The sequence below is a fragment of the Dromiciops gliroides genome, chromosome 1 (assembly GCF_019393635.1).
Source record: "Dromiciops gliroides isolate mDroGli1 chromosome 1, mDroGli1.pri, whole genome shotgun sequence".
In the NCBI taxonomy this organism is placed as follows: Eukaryota; Metazoa; Chordata; class Mammalia; order Microbiotheria; family Microbiotheriidae; genus Dromiciops; species Dromiciops gliroides.
The window spans coordinates 3,405,292-3,426,140 of NC_057861.1; the positions used below are offsets into that span (position 1 = coordinate 3,405,292).

The 20,849-nt window shown below is 47.1% G+C and overlaps 1 protein-coding gene across 1 annotated transcript; it reads right to left on the reverse strand.

Annotated features, from left to right (window-relative positions):
* Positions 1 to 8,063: 8,063 nt before the first annotated feature.
* Positions 8,064 to 18,093, reverse strand: LOC122744167 (transcription intermediary factor 1-beta-like). Its single transcript, XM_043989584.1, has 3 exons — positions 17,995 to 18,093; positions 12,860 to 13,028; positions 8,064 to 10,585 (listed from the first exon to the last, which is right to left on the reverse strand). Exons 1-3 carry the CDS (start codon positions 18,091 to 18,093, stop codon positions 8,064 to 8,066), a joined length of 2,790 nt encoding a protein of 929 aa, XP_043845519.1.
* Positions 18,094 to 20,849: the final 2,756 nt, after the last annotated feature.

Genomic DNA, 20,849 nt, shown 5'->3' on the forward strand with positions numbered 1-20,849 from the left:
GGAAAGGGAGCTCTCTCTGCCAAATGCCAGGCCCCCTGGTTGTCATCAAACAACATACAGCCTGGATCCATCGCCAGAACAGGAGAATTATTTCTGGTTTTATGGCCCGCTGGTATTTTTCCCCCTGCAATGGAGAAAACTGGGGCGAAGCTGCCGGAATTCATAACCGGAGGGAGCTGTTCTTACAAGCAGAATATAAACAGCTGTTACTTTCTGGGAGGGAAAAATAAATTGTTTTAACAGCCGAGCAGTTAGGTTTTCTCTGGGTTTTAGTGCTGTGCTTCCTAGGAGACTCTCAGCTCAGAGCCCAGACCTGTCCAGAGTTAAGCCCAGATCCCAGCATGTCGACTCCCAACCCCAGAGCCCAGTTCAGAACCCTCCCACCCCCAGCCAGTGCCCAGAGCCTGGCAGAGGCTGCAGCACAGAGGCCAGTGTGGCTAGAACATCCCCTAGGGAATGGGGGGCTGGTCGGGAGCTCCTCACCCAAGGACTTTGCCCTCGGCTCCTGAGCCATCCTCCCCCACTGCCCCTGCACCTGACCTCTAGGGTGAAGCATGAACTCATCTAACTTGAATTCCACCAGTCTGCTCTTCAGCTATTTGAGGCCACAGTTCCCATCCATTCTCTGTGGATGACTACCTGCCCTGGGTGTCTTCCAGGACCCTTTGTCTCTTCTCCCTAGCACGATCTGCTTTTCTGCATGCTTAAGATGCTCTCATGATTGAGGGCTCTTTGGGGTTCCCTGGCAGAGTTGATAACTATGGGGAGGGGAGAGTCTTCTCTGTCCCTTCATCCTATGTGGCCCCACATCTGATCTCTTTTCTGTGAATCAGCTTCCTTTCTCCTCTATGTCCCTGCCTCCAGGCCTCACTAGCCTTTCCGTATGAATACTTCAGACATCCATGATGAGCACAATGAAATGGTCAGTTAGTCAGTCAATAAACGTTTATTAAGTGCTTACTCCCATAAAGATACATCTGCCTCTGGCAGCAGAGCTTTCAATTCAATTCACCAATGTGCATTAAGGACCTACTGTGTGCTTGGTGCAGGGTATATCTAGGTAGAGAAATGATGGAGATCCTCGATTCAGGGACCTTCACAGTAACATGTAGATGCCTGAAACAATTTCATCTGATAGATATTGGAGATGCTGATGGCACCAGCATCTCCAATTTACAGGTGAGGAAATCAAGGTTCATCAAGGTCAAGGGGTTTTCTCCTGGTCCCTCAGTGAGTGACTGAAGCAGAATTTGAATCTAGGTCTTTCTGAAGCTAAGGTCAGCGCTATGTGTCATTCTACCTCTCATAAGAAGGGGACAAGAGAAAACCATCTGGAGAATGGAGATGATCAAGGGTGAGGGAAAGAGCTGGGTCCAAGTCCTGGAGAAAGAGGTCGGGGGTGGGGGGAGAGCAGAACCAGGAGCCCTGAGGGAGGTTTGGGAGACTTGCCTTGTGCCACATAAGGAAGAATTGGCTAAGCTCAGCACTCTCCACAACCTGAGTGGGAGCTCGTTAGGTCAGAGGATGACCAGACCTCAATCAGCAATATCCTTGGGGCTGGAGAAGAAGGGGATGGATTAGTGATAGCTGAAAGGCCGTGGGTGGTAGGAGAGGCACCACCGAATGGGAGAAGAGCCAATGTCCCGATTTCCAAGAAAAGGAAGAGAATAGAACCGGCTAACTGCAGGCCAGTGACCTTGACTTCAGTCCCTGGTGCACTTCTAGGATGTATTATTAAAGAGATGTGAACAGCAAGAGAAGAAAGCCGTGATCACAGACAGCCAGCTCTGCTTCAGCTGAGGAGGTCAGGCCGGTCTGACCTTGTTTCCTCTTCTGACGGGCTTAATAAACCAGCAAATCCAGGGATTGCTGGAGTTGTTCCCAGCACTGAGCCACCCCAGCTGGGCCCACAAAGGGCAGACCACTCCCCTTTCTGCTGTGGGGACCGCAACATGCTATTTGAACCAGGTTCAATCCTGGGGGAGCCTGACTTCTATGAGAGGGCTCCAGGCTCCCAGTTCTCAATAACCTGGCTCAATGACCCAGGTATGATTGATAGATAGTGTGGGTTACTGCTCACAAGTCTAGGACCTCCCCAGAAAGAGGGAGTAAGAAGAATCAGATATGGAAGGGATATGTAATTTATTCCTAAATACATAAGAGAGGCTAAACCTAAAGATCTCACAAACGCACATGAACAGAATAAGATTCAATAACAATGTCTGATGGCCATTATAATCTGCTGGGAGGCAAATGCTCAGACCTCACCAGAGCACAAAACAGTCTGCAAAATTGCTAATTAGGCCTTTTCTGTTTCACCTTGGATCAGCTCCGTCCTTTGTGATGTTTAAAATCTAATGTGTGTTATTACCTGCCCTCTCCCCCCAGTTTTGGGGGGAAACTAGCTAAAATTTACTGATAAATTCAGTAAAAGTTTAGGTTTATGAGTATTTATTAAAGAGTAAAGACGACACATGGAGTACAATAATGCAAGAAAAGTCTATCTACTTTCCTCTCTCTCTCTGCCACCAACCCAAAGTCCCTACACAAAAAGGGCTGATCCAGGGAGCTAGCCTCACCTTCTTACTTCCTCTCTCCCTCCCTTCTCGTAAGGGGAGGTCTTTCAAGCTGATTGGTTGATGTCATGGACCACAGCCTCTGAGAACAACACCCCACTCAGGACTAACCAGGTGTGGTCTCTATTTAATCAACCTTAAGTAGGTTCTCAGTCAGTCTCTCAGTCTCACCCAATTCAATCAATTCCAAATCAATCTTCAGGTGAGGACCCCTGGGCATCTGCCAAACCCCATTATTTTATCACACCTTGTAGCTCATCTGGTGAAACCATCAGGCTTGGGCTGGGCATCTTCTCGCTGGTGGCCATCTTCTCCAAGAGTACCAGGGTCATTGACTGCCATCCATTCAGCTCCAGCTCTCAATGCAACCTTTTAGGTTCTCAAGCTTGTCTCTGATCCTGGACACTCCCACCTTGGGGTGGTCCTCCGCCTGAGATCAGGTTGAATCCCCAAGGGGAGCAGCAGCTGGGCTACCATGATCCCTAGGTAGAGAAGGACCCGACTTTGCCTATCCCTCCCTGCATCGTGCCACCTGCAGAGTTACAGCTAAGAATTTAAGCCTGGAGTTGTCTTCTTTTCAATGCCTTAGACTCCGAACTCCTCAAGAATAGAGTTTGTCTTTGAATCCTTGGAGCTTAGCACAGTGCCTGGCCCACAGTACATGATTATTTGACTGATCAGAACTCATCACCCCACCCTCTTGCTTCTGTCACTATTCAGGAAGATGACCAAAGGGATCCTTAAAGCTTGTCACACTGTTCTAGTGCTTTCAGCCCTGGACTGCCTCATGGCCATCAGAAGGGAGGAAGTTTTCCATCTCCAAAGGCCATGAGATGAATTAACCACATCCTTGGAGCCCTCAGAAGTTCCCAAAGGGGCTCTGGGCCTGTGCTCCCTCAGATGGCCCCAACAGACCCATTAAGCCACTCTTTGCTTTGCTAAAATTTTAGCAAAATATTTGCTAACATTTCCCATGCAGTCCTTATGAAGAGCTGTGGGCTAGATGGTGGATGCACTCAGAACTGGGGTATGCCTGTATCCAAAGGATGGCTGCTTCCATGTCAACTTGGCAGGGAGTCTCTAGGGGAATGCCTCAAGGATCCGTGCTATTCAACACTTTTGCCAGGAGCCATGGACAGGGGTCACCAAGAAGAAAATTTGGGACTGGCATCAGGAAAAACTTGCTAACCCTAGAGTTAGCCCACAGTATAATGGATTGCTTTTCTCAGGGCCAAGCAACCACTCATTGGTCACAATATAGACTTATTTTTTCATGCATGGGTTGGAGCAAATGTCAAAAGGTCTCTTTTGACCCCAAAGTCTTGTGATCATAGATTTGGAGCTAAGAGAAACCTTAGAGGTCATATGGTCTTGGCTAAAAGGCAGAACTTGAATTTGAACCTGGCTCTTGACTTCAAATCAAGTCCCACTTATCAGAAGTTTGAAAACAGAGGCTCATCAAAGATACTATAGAGGGAATTCTTGTGCAAGGACAGTAGTAGTAAATGCCTTTGGAACTGCCTTTTAGATAGAAGAGTCTAGGAATCTCCAAATTACTCTCTAGTGGTATCTACTTTATCTCATACTTGGAAAGTTTTGATTGTTTAAGTCCTAGTTTAGGACTTTACATTTATCGCTCTTACATCTCAGAGGCAGAGTAGTGCAGTTGTCCACAGAGTCAGGAAGAGCTGAATTTCAGTCCTGCCTCAGACACATACTGCCTACATGATCCTGAGCAAATTTGCTAAGCGCTGAGTGCTTTCTAAACGACTCTCCAAGACTACTACAGGAAGGATCATTAACCACCTTCATTGGTAGAAGGAATTTCTTTACTGGGAATTAACTATACCAAGAAAATCACAGTCATACCAAACACTTTCCATCATTCTATACTAGGGGCAGCTAGGTGGCACCATAGTGCACAGAGATCTGGGTCTGCAGTCAGAAAGACCCATCTTCCTGAGTTCAAATCTAGCCTCAGACACTTACTAGCTGTGTGCTCCTGGGTAAGTCACTTCATCCTGCTTGCCTCCATTTCCTCATCTGTTAAATGAGCTGGAGAAGGAAATGGCATTCCAGTATCTCTGCCAAGAAAACCCAAAATGGGGTTCAGAAGAGTTGGACAGGACTGAAATAACTGAACAAAATAATTCTAGCCCCTAACAAAGTATTTTTCTGTGAAAAGTTTTACGGGTGCCTGTTTTTCCACAACAGTCATTTTTTGTTGTACACTCACCCCTACTCTTCACACAAACTCAGCACTGAGCCCTTCCTTCTAACAAATAATAACAGTAACACAGTGATCACATCCTACACCATATGCAAGTCAACATCTCGCACCTGTGGTTCTCCACCTCTGCTGAGAGGGGGAAGGCATGTTTCCACAGTCCCTGGAACATGGTAGGCATCCAATAAATGCTTATTAACTTGACCTTGTCTTTTCAAGCCAATACTGGTTATTGAATTTAGTCTGAGTTCATCTGCCTTTTACTCTCATTTCACACTGTTAAAACTCACTGTAGATTGTTTCTCTGGTTCTGTTTAATTTTCTCTGCATCGGTTTATAAAAGTCTCCCCAGGTTCCTCTGAACTCCTTATATTCCTCATTTCTTATCATACAATTATATTCCATTATATAGCACAATTGGCTCAGCCAGTCCCCAATTGATGACCGCCCACTGTTTCCTGATCTTTGCTGCCATAAAAGTGCTAATATGAATATATTGGAATACATGGGACCTTCCTTCTATCCTCAGGCACAGTGGGATCTCTGATTTAAAGAATATGGACATCTTAGTCACTTTTCTGGCATACAATAATTTCAGATTGTTTTCCAAGACCAGTGGGATCAATTTCACAGTTCCCCCAGCAATGTATCAGCATGTCTGCCTTCCCACAGCCCCTCCAACACTGACTATTTCTGTCTTTTATCATCTTTGCCAATTTTCTGGGTGTGAGGTGATACCTTGGGGTTCTGTTCATTTGCATTTCTTTTATTATTAGTGATTTGGATCATTTTTTTTCAGATAGTCTGTAAGATTTTGTAATCTTCTTTGGAGAACTGCTGATTTATGCTCTTTGATCACTTACAGAGACTTTATCCTTATTTTTTGAGCCAACATGTTGGGGAGAGGGAAAGGGGAAAAAGGAAAACAGAAGGAAAATGATGAGAAGGAATGAAAGAGGGGAAAGAAGGCAGAGTTAGCCTGAGTTAGAGATGGAAGATGAGGAAGGAGGAAAGAAATTTTTATCAAACTAGTAGGGAGACAGTTGTTCCACCCACTAGACTCCCACAACCACCTGTCAATCACTCTCAGTCAATCCAATCAGTCCAAATCAACCTGTGGCCTTTGGGTGTTGGCAAAAGCCCATTATTTTCTTACATCCCCAAGGCCCTGAGTCCCAATCTCTAGGATCAGAGCACTTCATCTCCAAAGCTACCTGGCGGGGGTGTCTCAGGGGCTCTCAGGATGTACCTAGACTTCTCTCCCAAAACTCACAAATGGTCCTGAGGTGGACACAAATTCAGCCATGTCAGACCAAGCTCAAGATAAGTTCAAATTAGGACAGAAGAGCTGCCCAAGCTTAGAGAAAGGAGGGAGTGTAATGTAGGGGACAGCCTACTGTCCTTAGAGTCAGGAAGACCTGGGGTAAATCCACATTCAGACCCTCAGTACTTGTGTATTTGCAAGTTACTTCATTCTCTGTGCCTCAGCCTCCTCATTTATCAAACAGAGATCCAACTAGAACCTGCTTTGGAAGACCATTGTGCAGACCACATGAAATAACTTCCAAGTCAGAAATACAACATAAGAACGAACTGCCGGGGGCAGCTAGGTGGCCCTGCAGATAAAGCACCGCCCCCGGATTCAGGAGGACCTGAGTTCAAATCTGGCCTCAGACCCTTGACACTCACTAGCTGTGTGACCCTGGGCAAGTCACTTAACCCCCCATTGCCCTGAAAAAAAAAAGAATGAACTGCCTCTTCTTTTTTAGGGAACCAAAACAGTCCACTTTTCCCTTCCTGGGAAGGGATAGTCCTCCTTCACTCTGCCCCTCCCAAATGATGATGAGGATTGGTGATGATTGATTGATGATGACAAAATAGTACTGTGCTGGGCTATTGTGAAGAAAATTCTCTGTCAGGTATAAGGTACTATATAAATGTTATCTATTACTGTTGTTGCAATAATCAACCTCATGGGTTTATTGTAAGGAAATCTCTCTTTAAAGTATTATATAAATGTAGTTTACTATAAAAAATGATGAGCAGGATGCTATCAGAAAGACCTGGAAGGACCTGCATGAGCTGATACAGTGAAATGTACTGTATACAAAATAACAATATTGTGATACGATCTGCTGTGAATGACTTAGTTATTTTCAGCAATGCAATGAAAAATGTCATCCATCTACACAGAGAGAACTGATGGTATCTGAATCCAGATTGAAGCATAATTTTTTTGTTAGTTCCTTTAAGTGAAGTTTTGGTTTTGTCTATTTTCTTTCACAACCTGGCTAATGTGGAAATGTTTTGCATGATTGCTTATGTATAGTTTATATTGAATTGCTTAGGCAAGTCACTTAACCCTCATTGTCCTGCAGAAAAAAAAAGAAAAAGAAAAAAGTTGAAGTCAAAATTTGTGTTTTACATGTAATTTGGGAAAATAAAATTCTAAATATAAAACATTCTGCCCCTCCTGGGTTCACAGAATTAAAACTCAGAAATGCAAAGGCTTTTAGAGATGGTTGAATCCAACCCCACCTCTTCCCCACCTTATGGATAGGAAAACTGAGGCCCAAAGAGGAGGAGTAACTTGTCCCAGGATACATGAAGAATTAGTTACTGGGAGAGCTGAAACTCAAAGCCAGGTGTTGTAGCTGCCAGGTCACAGCTTTCTCCATTGTATCATCCTGCTTCCCCAAATGTTAATAGATTACTCATCCATCCATCAATCAGTAAGAATTTATGGTGCTAAGCACTGGATAAATAATCCCTGCCCTCAACAGGGGAGAAAACATGTACAATATAAGTATAGACAGGATGAATATAGATCTTGTTCTGAGGCATTTCTCCCAATTTCTCCTCCTCTTGATAGTCCCAGAGCGTGGCTATTACATTCCTTCAGAATTCTAGCTGTAACCTTGGAGTGGGGCAGAAAAGTTCTTTCCATGTTTCAGTTGAATCATTAGTCATCTTTGAATAGGTTTTAGAAATTAATGAATAGTAAACATTTGTTAAGTGCCTACTATGTGCAAAAGACTGTTCCTACCCTCAAATACCTTACAGTATAATGGGGGAGACACATTTAAATATATACAAAGCAAGCTATATACAGGATAAATAGGAATTTTTTCTTGGGTTATGCTTTTATTAAATTGAGAGAAGTAAAAACTGCTGTGAGGTGCATCTGGGTAAGATACAGAAGGATGGACAGGTGGGAGGGAATGAGAGGGGATGATGGTGCCATTCCGGCAAGGCCGGGCTCAGTTACCATGGCTGGGGCCCCCACCAGCTCTGGAGGGGCTAGGCCAGGGCCTGGGAGAGGGGGAGGGAGGGAGGGGCTCCACCAGAATAGCCGAGAACTTGGTGTCCCCAAATGCCTCGTTCATTCGCGTCTCAAAGAAGCGTTGAAGGCTGATGATGGACCGGACATCAGCTTTGTCCTCCGTAAGTTTGTCGAATTGCTTGAACATTCGGCCCACGTCCTGGGCAAACTCCTGGGGGGAGCCGTAGGGGGGCGGCAGTTTCTCCTGCAGGCGAGCTCGGATCAGAGTGAGGTCCAGGATGCCCGGCTGCTCCACTGAGGGAGTGGGGTCTGTTACCAGTCGGTGCAGGGGATAGCAGGGCTCATGACAGAGCAAGGCCAGCAGCACACGCTCACACTTCCACTGGTTAGTAGGCGACAGCTTGGTGGGGCAGGTGTCCCCATCAGGGGTCAAGGCCACATTCTCGGGGCTAGGAAGAGGGACCTCATCTTTACAGTCCACCACCTCCTGGCACAGGGAGCAGCTCCACTCCTCCCCAGGCACCTCCTGCAGAGTGGGCAGGTGGCATTTCAAATGGAAGCAGAATTCGCACTCGCTACACATCACCAGGTCCCCCGGCTTCTGGCAGACACGGCAGATGGTGGCGCTGTCATCCACGGCTCCGGGGCCACTAGTGGCGGAAATGGCTGCCGTGGCTGCATCAGGCCCACCCAGCACTCCCAGCCCAAAGTTGGTGATGCCCCTGGGTGAGGCCAGGTGAGGGCCCTCGGGTCCTGAGACCTCCAGGGGAGGCAGGAGCAGAGGTTTTGTTTCCAGCCCCTCCACTCCTGGGGGGGCTCCGGTGGCAGCCTCGGTCTCTTCCTCCTTAACCATGGCCATGGGTGGCATGGGAGGTCCCCCCGGGGCCCCTGGCTGGCTCCCCCTCTCGATGACGATGAGGTTGTAGTCCTTGTTGGCGGTCCCAGGGAAGACTTTGAAGACAGGGGGCTTGCTGTTCGCTGTGAGGTGCAGATCAAGGCGTTCCAAGCTCACTCGGGGTACTTTCCGCATAAGGCCACTCACGTCCCCCTCACTGGATCTGGACCGTTTCATCCCCGACACACTAGGCTCAGCACTGTAGGGGTCATCTGGGCGGTAGATCCCACAGCCCTCCTGCAGGTGCACGGTCTGATTGCCTCCAGACTTGCCAGGGGGCCGGGGAGGGGCCACGGAGCCAGGACCACTCCCCTCGGAAACAATTTTGCCAAAGGCCTCCGTGCTTTTGGTCCAAGCGTTGAGGTCCCACTGGAACTTCATGTCCCCCTGGGGCTCCACGGGGTCCACGATCATCTTGAGGGCCCGGTGAAGCTGGAAGTAAATCAACTTCTTGGACAGCATCAGGGCAACGTTGTTGTCGCTCTCCAAGGCCCAGGAGGTGAAGCGCAGGATGTGCTCCTGGTGATGCTGGATCTTGGTCATGGTCCGGTGCTGGCGCTCCAAGCGCTCCTGCTGCTCCTCTGTCAGCTTCTGGGCGTCGCTGACCAGCACGTGGCCGCGCTTGTTCAGTTCTTTCATGATCTTCAGGATGGCCATTTTCACATCCACCTGCACGCGCTTCTGCATATCCGTCACCTGGCGGATTGAGGTGAGCACTTCCTTGGTGTTCTTCTGCAGGGTGGCGTGCTTATCCCCCAAGTGCTTGACTAAGGAGGCCAAGAGCTTCCTCTGGCTTCTCACAGCATCCTCCAGGAGCTGGTGCGGATGGTCTTTGTGGGCACTGAGTCGGCAGTCTCTGCAGGTGAGGGTGTTACAGCTCTCGCAGAAGAGAACCAAGGGCTCGTGCTTGTGGACCGAACAGTAGATAGTGAGTTCCCCGTCATGGGACTTGGCGGGTCCAGTGGATCGGACTGTGTGATCCTTGGTGTACTTGACGCGTTGGTGAGCCTCCACACAGGTCTCACAGAGGGGTTTCGAGCACTCCACGCAGTAGCTGGTGGCCGTGGCCTTGTTCGCACAACTGGTGCAGCACGGGTTGGCATCCTTGGGGTCCGGGGCGGCCTTGGCGCCGCTGTGCCTCATGAAGTAGTTCTCCACGATGTCCTTGGCGAAGCACTTCTGCTTGCACACGGGGCAGTCCACCACGGCGCCGTCGCCCCCTTTGTTGGCGGCCTCGGGGACCGCAGAGGAGGCGGGCTTAGCGGCGCTACCCGTTACAGAGGCCGGCGCGAGCAGCAGGCACTGGCCGCACACCGAGTGCAGGCAGGGCAGCAGGCGGGGCTCCCGCTCGGGCCGCAGGCGCTCCTGGCACACGCAGCAGTGCTCCAGCAGCTCGGCTGCCTCGCTGGGCCCGCCGCCCGAGGCTGAGGCTGAGGCTGAGGCTGCTGCCCCTCCCGGGCCTCCGGGCCCACGCTTGTCGGCGCCCTCAGGGTGGTCCCCGGAGCCGGAACTGCCCCCGATCGAAGCCACAGACGCCGCCATCCCACGCTGCTGGCGCACTTTCTGCCGAGGCTGGGCCCGGGCCTCACTCGGCTCCGCTGGCGCTGAAATTAAGAGGGATTAAAGAAGGCTTCCTGTAAAAGGTGAGATTTTAGTTGAGATTTAAAAGAAGCCAGGGAGGTTGTGATGTTCAGAATCTAAATTGTGGTCGCCTTAAATTAGAAGCTTTAGCACCAGTCTTTGGGCTTTAAGCATTCATTAAAGCATACCAGGTATTAGGAAAAAGGAAAACACACGGAGTTCGGAAAGTTAAGACAAGGCCTACCTAGCCTAGAGCTCCAACCTGGTCTGGTTCTTCCTCAAGTCCTCCACCACCAGCCTGCTTGTGAAGCTTTTTATAGGTCTGGAGCAGAGGCTGGCCTTACACACTGCTTCAAGCTGATTGGTTAGCATCATCCACAACCATTAGTTCACTAAGGGCGGCAAGGTGTGGTTAAAATCTAATTAACTTGAAGTAGGCTAATCAGCAAAGCCAATCACTCTCACTTAATTCAATCAGTTTTAATTAATCTCCAGGTGGGCCTTTGAGTATCTGTCAAATCCCATTATTTTCTCACAAGGTCAATAATCAGAGAGGAGGAAGGAGACCCTGGAGCTGAGAGATGGAGTGTTTTGTTCATGGAATAGCCAGGAGGCTACAGTCACTGGATTGAAGAGTGCATGTCAAATAGCACGCTGGAAATGAAGGAGGGTGTTGGCTAGTCTTCCTTAGACAACCCACAGGATGTGACTAAGTCTCCTCAGCCAATTCAGTTTGAACAAGACTTGTTACATGTAATAGAAAATCTTGGACTGATTGTTTGATTTGGACATTCTCATCTCCTTAAGGTATCAAGGCATCTTATCACTTACTTTGAGTGGGGTGGAGTAATTTTGATTGATTTACTCAATCCACTCCCATTCTGGCAAATTCAAAATAAATACAAAATTATTTGGGGAAGGAGGGCACCTACAGTTGCTGGGGGGTGGGGTGGGGAGGGATGGGTGGGAAACAGGAAAGTCCTTACGTATAAAGAAGCATGGGGCATGAGCTGTGAAGGAAACTAGTGATTCTAAGACATAGAGGTAAGGAGGCAGTTTATTCTAGTCTGAGAGAGATCTAGTACAAAGACTGGGAGGTAGGAGATGAGGGAGATTAGGCCAGTATGACTTGATCATAGAGTGAGTGGAGAGGAACCATATAGAAGAAGACTGGAAAGTCAGGAAGGAGTTAGGTTGTGAAAAGCTTTAAAGGCCAAACAAAGGAGTTTATCGATTTGGACCTGCAGGTAACAGAGAGCCACTGGAGTTTATTGAATAGGAGAGTGATGGGGTCATACCTATGGCTTAGGAAAATAAGATGGTAGGACTATAGATTTAAAGCTAGAAGCGATCTTGGACACTGAGTGCTTTACCCTCATTTTTGTGTGTGTTTGAGGCAATTGGGGTTAAGTGACTTGCCCAGGGTCACACAGCTAGTAAGTATCAAGTATCTGAGGCTGGATTCAAACTCAGGTCCTCCTGACTCCAGGGCTGGTGCTCAATCCACTGTGCCACCTAGCTGCCCCTACACCCTCATTTTACAGATGAGGAAACCAAAGATCTGAGAGGGTGACTTGTTCAGAGTCACACAACCAGTAAATGTCTGAGGGATGATTTGAACCCAGGTCTTCTTGACTTCACATCCAGTGCCCTACCTAGCACTTAGTAGGCCTGCTATGTGGTATTATAAGCACTTAATAAATACTTTTTAGATTAATTAAATTACTGATAGATCTACTCTTTACTGGAAAAGTGGGAAAGTCTAGGATCAGAAGAATCCCAGATATACTAGTTTACTATGTGGGAGCCTCCCAAAGGACAATTCTCTAAAATCTCTTTCCTCCTATTCCCTGATCTTGTTCAGTGTCTGCTCTGAGCTTCTTTAGCTAAGGGGGGGGGGGGAAGGGGATATTTGAGACAAACAGAAAATAAAAGCAATTTTTCCATCTTCCCAGAAACAGAATAACTTCCCCCCATTCTACCCCAGCCCTGCCCACAAAGGAAAATGAAAGGAGGAAGGAGAAGGACAAAGAGGAAGAAAATTCATTGGGGGACCTTTAGTATAGTTGTCTTGAAGTAGTTGAGCTTTAGTGGTGGGATGGCAGGAGACAGTTACAGACACACAGAGTGGGGAAAACCCCCCACGGAGACAGGTGAAGTGAGGAAGAAGCAAGGAGAAAGAGGGAAATCATGAGATGGAGACAAATAGAGAGAGGGTGGGGGAGAGAGAGAACCATATCGAGGAGACAGAGACCCCAATTTCCTTCAGCACAGAAAGGATGGATACCTGCAGGCACCCTCAAACTCCCCGAGGGCTTCTGGGAGTGGGGGAAGGAAGCTACTGCCTTCCTTAAAAGATAAGCCCAGATTGAACCTCAGCTGGTATTTAAAGGGTATCAGGAGTTGAATTTGTAGGAAGATGGAGACCCATGCTCTCTCAGCTACTACATTCAGCTGCCTTGGTTTCTAGAAGAAAGAAAGAGATCATGGGATCAACCTAGAAGGAACTTGAAACTAGAAGGGACTTAGAGGCCAATGACTGAAACAAAGTAAAAGAACTCTTGGCTGCTAGAGGGAAACACATCTTCTTCCCCAGACTTCCAGATTCCTCACTAACCTGCATGGTTCTCCAGATTGCCTTGGGGTTGATTGCCCTCCAAAGTGGGAATGTGTTTGGTGCCCCAAAAAAGTCACCTCCCTTTCCTGACCCTTGTGCAGTCCATAAAACTCACAATACTGGTGAAGGTTAAGGTCTAAGTTTGCTCCTCCATGTCCTGGCTCTGTCTCTTGATCTTCAATTCCAGATCCTTGGTCCAGGATCTTTTCTGTTTGGTCCATGGAACATCCCTCCTCTGAGTCCAGCAGGTTTGACACAAGGATTCCTCAGCCCCAACCACTGTCTCTTGTCAAGCCGCTGTCATCTCTTGGGTTTCTTCCTTTTCTGGGGCCAAGAGTTTCCCTGATGCACAGGGTTCCCTAGAGAAATTGTATGGTCATATGCATACACGGGCTTCTAATCAGGGAAGCTAAGTCTGTGTGTGCCCATCCTACTCTCTGGCTATTTGGCTCAGGTTTCCCTGTCTGTCTCCTGACCTCTAGACTTCCTTTTAAAGGTGAACTCTAAGGGAACAGCTCTGGCATATGGCTAACTGTGACCCAAGTCCATTATTTTCAGATGTGGTATCAGAGAGAACAGGAGTCCCAGACCCTTGAAGTTCACACTTTATTGAGTCAGGGCCTCTTCTATGCCAACTCAGTGCAGGTGAAAAAGCTTATCTTGAGCACCAGCTGTAAACCAGACACTGTGCTAGGCTCTGGACATCAAAAACAAAAATGAAAATATCTCATCTTCATGGATCTTCCATTCTACATTCTAACCTTGTTAATAAGGAAATAACTTTGTCAAAGGAATCTCAAGACTGTCAACTGTGCTGTACTGCTTCTCACACAGGACTGACTAGGCTCGGTGACTAGGCAATCTCAATTGCCAGCACATTTCTGTCTTGAATCTGTATGTAGTTGATTCTCTTTTGTGCTTTCAGGGGGGGGGGGTGATACTCCTTGAAGCTGCTTCCTGCCTCTTAGTCTCATTCTCTTTAACTCTTGTGCTTCTAATGGATGATTTTACTACAAGACACCATGACACCTTGGCCATGGCAAAATGAGGGGCAGGGAGAGAAATAGCCCTCCCTCTGTACTGATACCCTCTATTAAAGGATTCAGGAGTTATACCTCACAAAGCTGCTTCTTCCTGCTTTGAATTTCAGAGTTGGCAAGTTGAGCTATTTAAAAGCCACAAGGAAATATGGCCAGTCTTCCACCAGCCTATGCCAAACTCCTCTGACAATTCAATTAAGGAAACTTCTTCAATACTTGATCAAGGAAAGACAGGGGGGTTGATATTCTTTTCCATTTAGTTTAACATTTGAGCACCTTGTTAACTCTTTTATTTGTCCCTTAACTTCTGTGACCAATTGGGCTGGGGGAGAGGGAGAGAGGAGAACAAGTCCCCCCTGCTTTCCCCACTATAAGCATAAACACACATAATATACCATATTACAGTGGTATAATGAATTAAGAGCTAGGCTCTAAGTCAGAAAGACTGTGCTGAAGTCTCACCTTTGACTCAAGTCAACTGTATGGTCCTGGGCAAATCATCTAACCTCTCAGTTTTCTAAGCAGACCTTTAGGGCTATAATTCTTTCCTATATTAATTAAATTATAGGCATAAACAATAGCAATGACAAATACAGACTGGTGACTTAGAGAGGGCTATCTTTTGGATCAGACAGGATTGAACTGAATTAGGAAAATTGTCCTTGTATCATAGAATTGCAGAATCTCAGTGAAGGAAGGGAGTTCAGAGGCATGTCATCTAAGCTATCCCTGACCAGGAATCCCTTCTCCCACATCCTTAACAAGTGATAGCTCAAATTCTGATGTATGACCTCATGCCCATCAGATTGGCCAATATGACAGAAAAGGAAAGTGATAAATGTTGGATGAGATATGGGAAAACTGGGACACTAGTCCACTGTTGGTGGAGTTCTGAACTGATCCTACCTTTATGGAGAGCAATTTGGAACTATGCCCAAAGGGCTATAAAACTGTGCACACCCTTTGACCCAGCAATACCACTAATAGGTCTGTATCCCAAAGAGATTTAAAAGGGGGGGGGGAGGGAACCTACTTGTGCACAAATATTTAAAACAGATTTTTTTTGTAGTGGCAAAGAATTGGAAATTGAGAGGATGCCCACCAGCTGGGGAATGGCTGAACAAGTTATAGTGATTTTAATGGAATATAATTCTGCTATAAGAAATGATGAGTAGGCAGATTTCAGAAAAACTTGGAAAGACTTACATGAACTGATGCAAAGTGAAGTGAGCAGAACCAGGAGAACATTGTAAACAGTAGTAGTAATACTGTATGATTGTTAACCATGAATAACTTAACTATTCTAAGTAATACAATGTTCTAAGAGAATTCTGAAAGATATATGATGAAAAATGTTGCTCACCTCCAGAGAGAAATGGAGTGTGAATTCAGATCAAAGCATACTATTTTTCACTTTCTACATTTTTCCAATTTTTTTTTCTCCTTTGGGTCTGTGTCTTCTTTCACAACATGACCAATATGGTCGTCTGTTTTGCATGATTGAACATGTATAACTTATATCAAATTTCTTACTGTCTCAAGGAGTAGGAAGGTAAGGGATGAAGAAAATTTGGAACTCAAAATTTTTTTAAAAATGAATGTTTGAAATTGTCTTTACATGGTACTGGAAGAAATATTATTTTAAAAAACCAAGGACTGTTTAGCCTCTGATTAAAGATCTCCGATGAAGGGGAAGCTTACTACCTCTTGAAGTCACTCATTCTACCGTTGGATAGTTCTGATGGTCAAGAAGTTTCCCTTCCGTCAAGCCCAACTGTCCCTTTCTGCATGGATCCATGATCCTAGTTTTGCCCTCAGGGGCCAAGCAGAACAAGACTCATTCCTCCTCTGATAGATAGCTCTTCACATCCTGGATGATGGCTATCTTGTCCACCCTGAGCCTTCTCTTCTCCAGGCTAGACATTTCCAGTTCCTTCAATCAATTCTTATATGGCATGGAACCAAGGCCCATACCTTACACTCTCCTCCCACTGTACTGAGGGTCAGGAAGTGCCAGGCCAGGCTATATGCTCACTGAATACATATCTAGGACCCCCCCTAAATTAGTCAAGCCTTTTCTTTCCTGGGTAGAGCAATACATACTTGCTTGGTGGTGGCTCCTTTCTCTACTTCTTAGTCCAAAGTATGAGACCACTCATCTCACAGCAACAGTTGGAGAGAGACAACTGACCACTAAGGGTCCCTGGGGCAGGCCTAGAAGAGGGACACAAGCCCCTAGCAGGAGTCAGGATCAGGAGAAAAATGCAGGGGGAGGGAGGATGAGAAAAGGGCATCGAATATGACACTAGCATTTGGATGGGTTAATGGGAGGGAGAGGGAGAGCAAGAACCTGGAGGTGGGGAGCCCCATTCAAAAAGCTATTGGAATAGTCCTGGCCAGAAGTGGAATCAAGCGAATTTAGCAACTGATTGGATTTGGGGAACAGTGGGAGAGGAAAGAGGTTAAGATGACTAAGGTTTTAAGCCTGGAGGCCTAGGGAAACCCACTTGTCTTGAATCCATATAGAAAATTAGGCCTGGAAATTCAGGCGGATCTGTCCAGCACACAGCAGAAAATATAGGCAGGTCATGGCCCAGTGCTCCCCTCTAGGTGCCCTTTCTAGAGATGGGGCCTGGAAAAGCAGTGAGATGTAGTGTGATAATACCACATTTGGAGTCAGAGGAGCTGGTTCTGCTCTTGATTAACTGCATGACCTTGAGCAGCCTCAGTTTTCTCCTCGATAACATAGAGAGATTACTGACAGATTGGCTAATATGACCTCCCTACCTCACAGGGTCATGGTGAAAAGAAAGGGCTAGAGAAATGGGAGTTCAGTCAATTATAATTGACCAGTTTTTTGGCCAGAGCACAACAAGAATCATAGCAGGGGAGTTGGGTCTGGGACCCCAGAATCACAGAGGTTCCAGGAGCTGTTTCCCTGGACTTCATTTCCTTATCTGTAAATTGAGGAGTTGGGACTAGGGGATTGCTAAAGTGCCTCCCTAATGAACAGACTTTTTAAAATTTGGAGACAGGAAGACCCAGGTTCCAACTCTTCTTCTGATACGTGCCACAGGACCAAAGCAAGCCGCTTAACCTAAAGCTCCAGTTTCCTCATCCATAAAATGGAATCCCCGTAGAAACTCCATTTGCTCAGGCTCAGATGGGATAATGTTGCAGAGAGTGAATGAATGAATGAATGGATAGATGGATGAATGAATGAAAAGTCACTTATTAAGCACTTGCTATGTGCCAAGCACCGTGTTAGGTGTTGGGGATATAATAGAAAACTGATCCAGGCTCTGTTCCCAGGAAGCTCACATTCTAATTGGAAGAGACAGTACATAAAGGAGAATCTGGCTAGGGAGCAGATGGCAAGGCCCTTTGGTCTATAGGTCAGATGATGGTGCCCTAGGGTCTGGAGGGCACAGAGGCGAGGCAAATGGTGAGGCCTCCTCACCAGAAGGAAGAGAGTTGGTGAGTCCCAGGAAATCCAGTCAATCTGCTTGGCCTTAAAGTGACTATTGTTGCTATATTCCAGCTTTAAATGACACGATTCTCTTGTCCCCTACTGAAATATGGTTTCTAGGGCAAAGATTCCAGCTGGGTTTGGGCAGAGGCTGAGGGTGGGGAGGAGTGCGGTGGCCTGTTGTGTTTGATCAGGAGACAAGGAGGCAGGGATGGCCTGAGAGCTGACCATGTATTTGGATGACTCAGGCTCCCCTTCCCCCAAGCTTCAGCAGTTCCATGCTGGCCACTTCCTCTCTTCCCTTACCCCTTGCACTGGCTTGCAACTGTTATCAGGCAGGGCCAACGATGCCCCCTCCTGGAAGAACTTCACCTGCCTGGGCTCATGGGCCTCGTTCAGCATCATCTAGGGACAGGCTTCTGAAACCCAGGGCCCAGGGTCCAAGCCCCTGCACCAGAGCCTTCCCATCTCCCATCTGAGGCTGGTGCCCTGCTTCCTGACTTGGCCAGCGATGGAGTCCCAGAGCGTTGGCAGACCAGCAAGCGCTGGCAGGGATGGACGATCCTCTCTTCCAGCGACCTTGCCGGCAGGTGAGGCTCCATGTCTAGATGGGACCAATTAGTTGGCAAAGAGGCCGCTGTGCAGAACGGGCTTCCTGCTGACTGTGGCAGCCCACGCATTTGCTGGCTCCCAGTTGGCCTCTTTGCCTGCCTAGAAGGCCAGGCCAGGCAGGCAGCTGCTTTCTGTTGGTTGTAGAAGGGGGAGGAGGGTTCGTCTCCCAGGATGCTGTTGCTAGATGCTTCATCCTCTTCACACTCAGGGGAGCTCATGGGCTTCACCCATGTACCCCCACCTTTGTCTCATACTCATCACGAGGTCTGGTGCTTATAAAATATTTTCAAGGCCTCATTTTATTTTAACTTTGAAACTGGCCTATGAGATCCATGCTAGTATTACTCCCATTTTACAAACAGGGAAACTGAGGCTCAGAGCCTTTCAAAGGCTTGTCCAGAGTCACACAGCTGACAAGTTTCTGAGCTAGGATTCACATCCAGAATGTTCTGACTCCAAATATAGCACTTCGCTCCCCGGGTAGGTTGCCCACAATCACACATACTTCCATATTCTACCCTTGCTTTTGAGGCCTCAATCTCAATTCCAGATTTACCGTGAGCCTTAGAGATCACCTATTCCAATGTTCTCACTTACAGAATAGGAAATCAAAGCCCATATAAGGACAATGATTTATCCAAGGCCACTCAGGCAATCCGCAACAGATCCAGGAAATGTGCAGGTCTCCTAACTCCAGATTCAGAGGTTTTTCCATTGTACCCATCCTGATCCCTTCAGGAAGCCCACATTGATCTCTCCTTCCTCTGAGTCTTACAGTCCTTCCCCTCAGAACCTCTAAATGTCCTTCTAGCTCTGTCTGCAATTCTACAAACCAACTATTGTGAGGATAACTCTTCCAGAACCATGGACAGAGAAGGTGTTTGGTACAAAGTCTACAGATCATTCTAAACTAGTAATACTGATAGGAAGTGTCTAAGGCCAGATTTGAACTCCAGTCTTCCTGACTCCAGGCCCAGAGCTCTATCCCTGAATCACCTGGCTGCCTGGGTGTGGATTGGGTGGGGCATTAAATGTGTGAGTTTTCTCCAAGCTCAATGAACCCAGTTCCTTTATTTGATTCTTCTATGACATGGACTCAGGATGGGGGGAACTTCAGATGCCCATAAGCTATGCAGGTAGAGCTGTCCATCAAGCAGCTATTGATGCAGGGGATTATGGTTGGATTTGTAGATTTGAGAAACCCAGCTCTGACCCTACCCTCTGTAGTTCCTACGTCTGTAGTCCCTAAGCCTTTTTGGCTCTCTGGGCCAAGAGAGCTGCATCATTCATTCATTCATTCATTCTTCAACATTGATTAATCACCTTCTGTGTACAGTGCTCTGTGTTAGCTTCTAAGAGAGACATAAAATTTAGCTCGATGACACTTCTTTTTGGGCCTCAGTTTATCTGTATTTTGATCACTTTAGATGATATCTAAGGGCTTTTCCAGGTCAAACCCTTTAAAGACTGACGCAGCAATCCTATGAAGGTTTACAGGCCTCAGTGTTTTCCTGCTGCCACCTTAGTTTCCCTCTGTTATGGGGCAGACTCACTCGCACTTGGCTCCTGAATCCCAGTCCAGTGGCCCCCTATTACCACCAGGGTCAAGTATTCATAACCTGTCTTCTTTCTACTCTTCCAGTATTTGTCCACTTTCCTTTCCCCTCCCCACTAATACTCTATGATCGAGTGATGCTGACTCTTTGTTGGTCCACAAACAAGACATTCCATCTCTAGGCTCCAGAATTTTCACTGGCTGACCCCTTATGTACAAGTCTCTCTCCTTCCTCATCTTCACCTCCTCACTACCCTCACTTCCTTCAAAGCCCCACCACGTACAGAAATTTCCCAATCTCTCTTGATTCTATGCCTTCTCTCTGTTAGTTATTTCTAATTCCTCTGCTCTCTAGCTTGTTGCAAACATGATTGTTTGCAGATAGTCTCCCTCATTTGATTGTAAGCACCTTGACAGCAGGGACTGTCTTAGCACACTTCCCAGCACATAGTAGGTTGACTGACTGTCCATATAACTCACCTCCTCTCAAACATCAGGTCTCAGCTGGATGTGGTCTAAGAGGGGATAAGACCCCAACATAAATAACTAAAAAATATTGTATGACAAATGCATCGGGAGGAGACAAACAAAGCGTCATGAGGTCTTGGAGGAAGATTATGACTGACCAGAACATCAGGGAAGACTTCCTGGAAGAGGTAGCCTCAGAAATGAGCTTAAAGGATGGGCAGGGATTCAGTGAGCAATGAGAGGGATCGAGCATGGGCAGTCCAAGTCTAGAGATCCAGATGAAGGGAGATAGGTACAATGCATGCCAGAGGGGGCTGGGAGGAGTCCAGCTTGTCTGGAGCATGCAGTGTATGGAGAGGGCGATATGGGACCAAACTAGAAAAGTAAGACAAGCCCAGGTGGTAGAGGGCCTTGAATGAAAAGAAAGTTTGACTTTCTTTGGTCAGCAACCCAGAGCCCCAGATGGTCCCTGATTACACATTCCTCCTCTCTTCCTGCTGCCACTGTATGGGGGCTCTCATCTGAG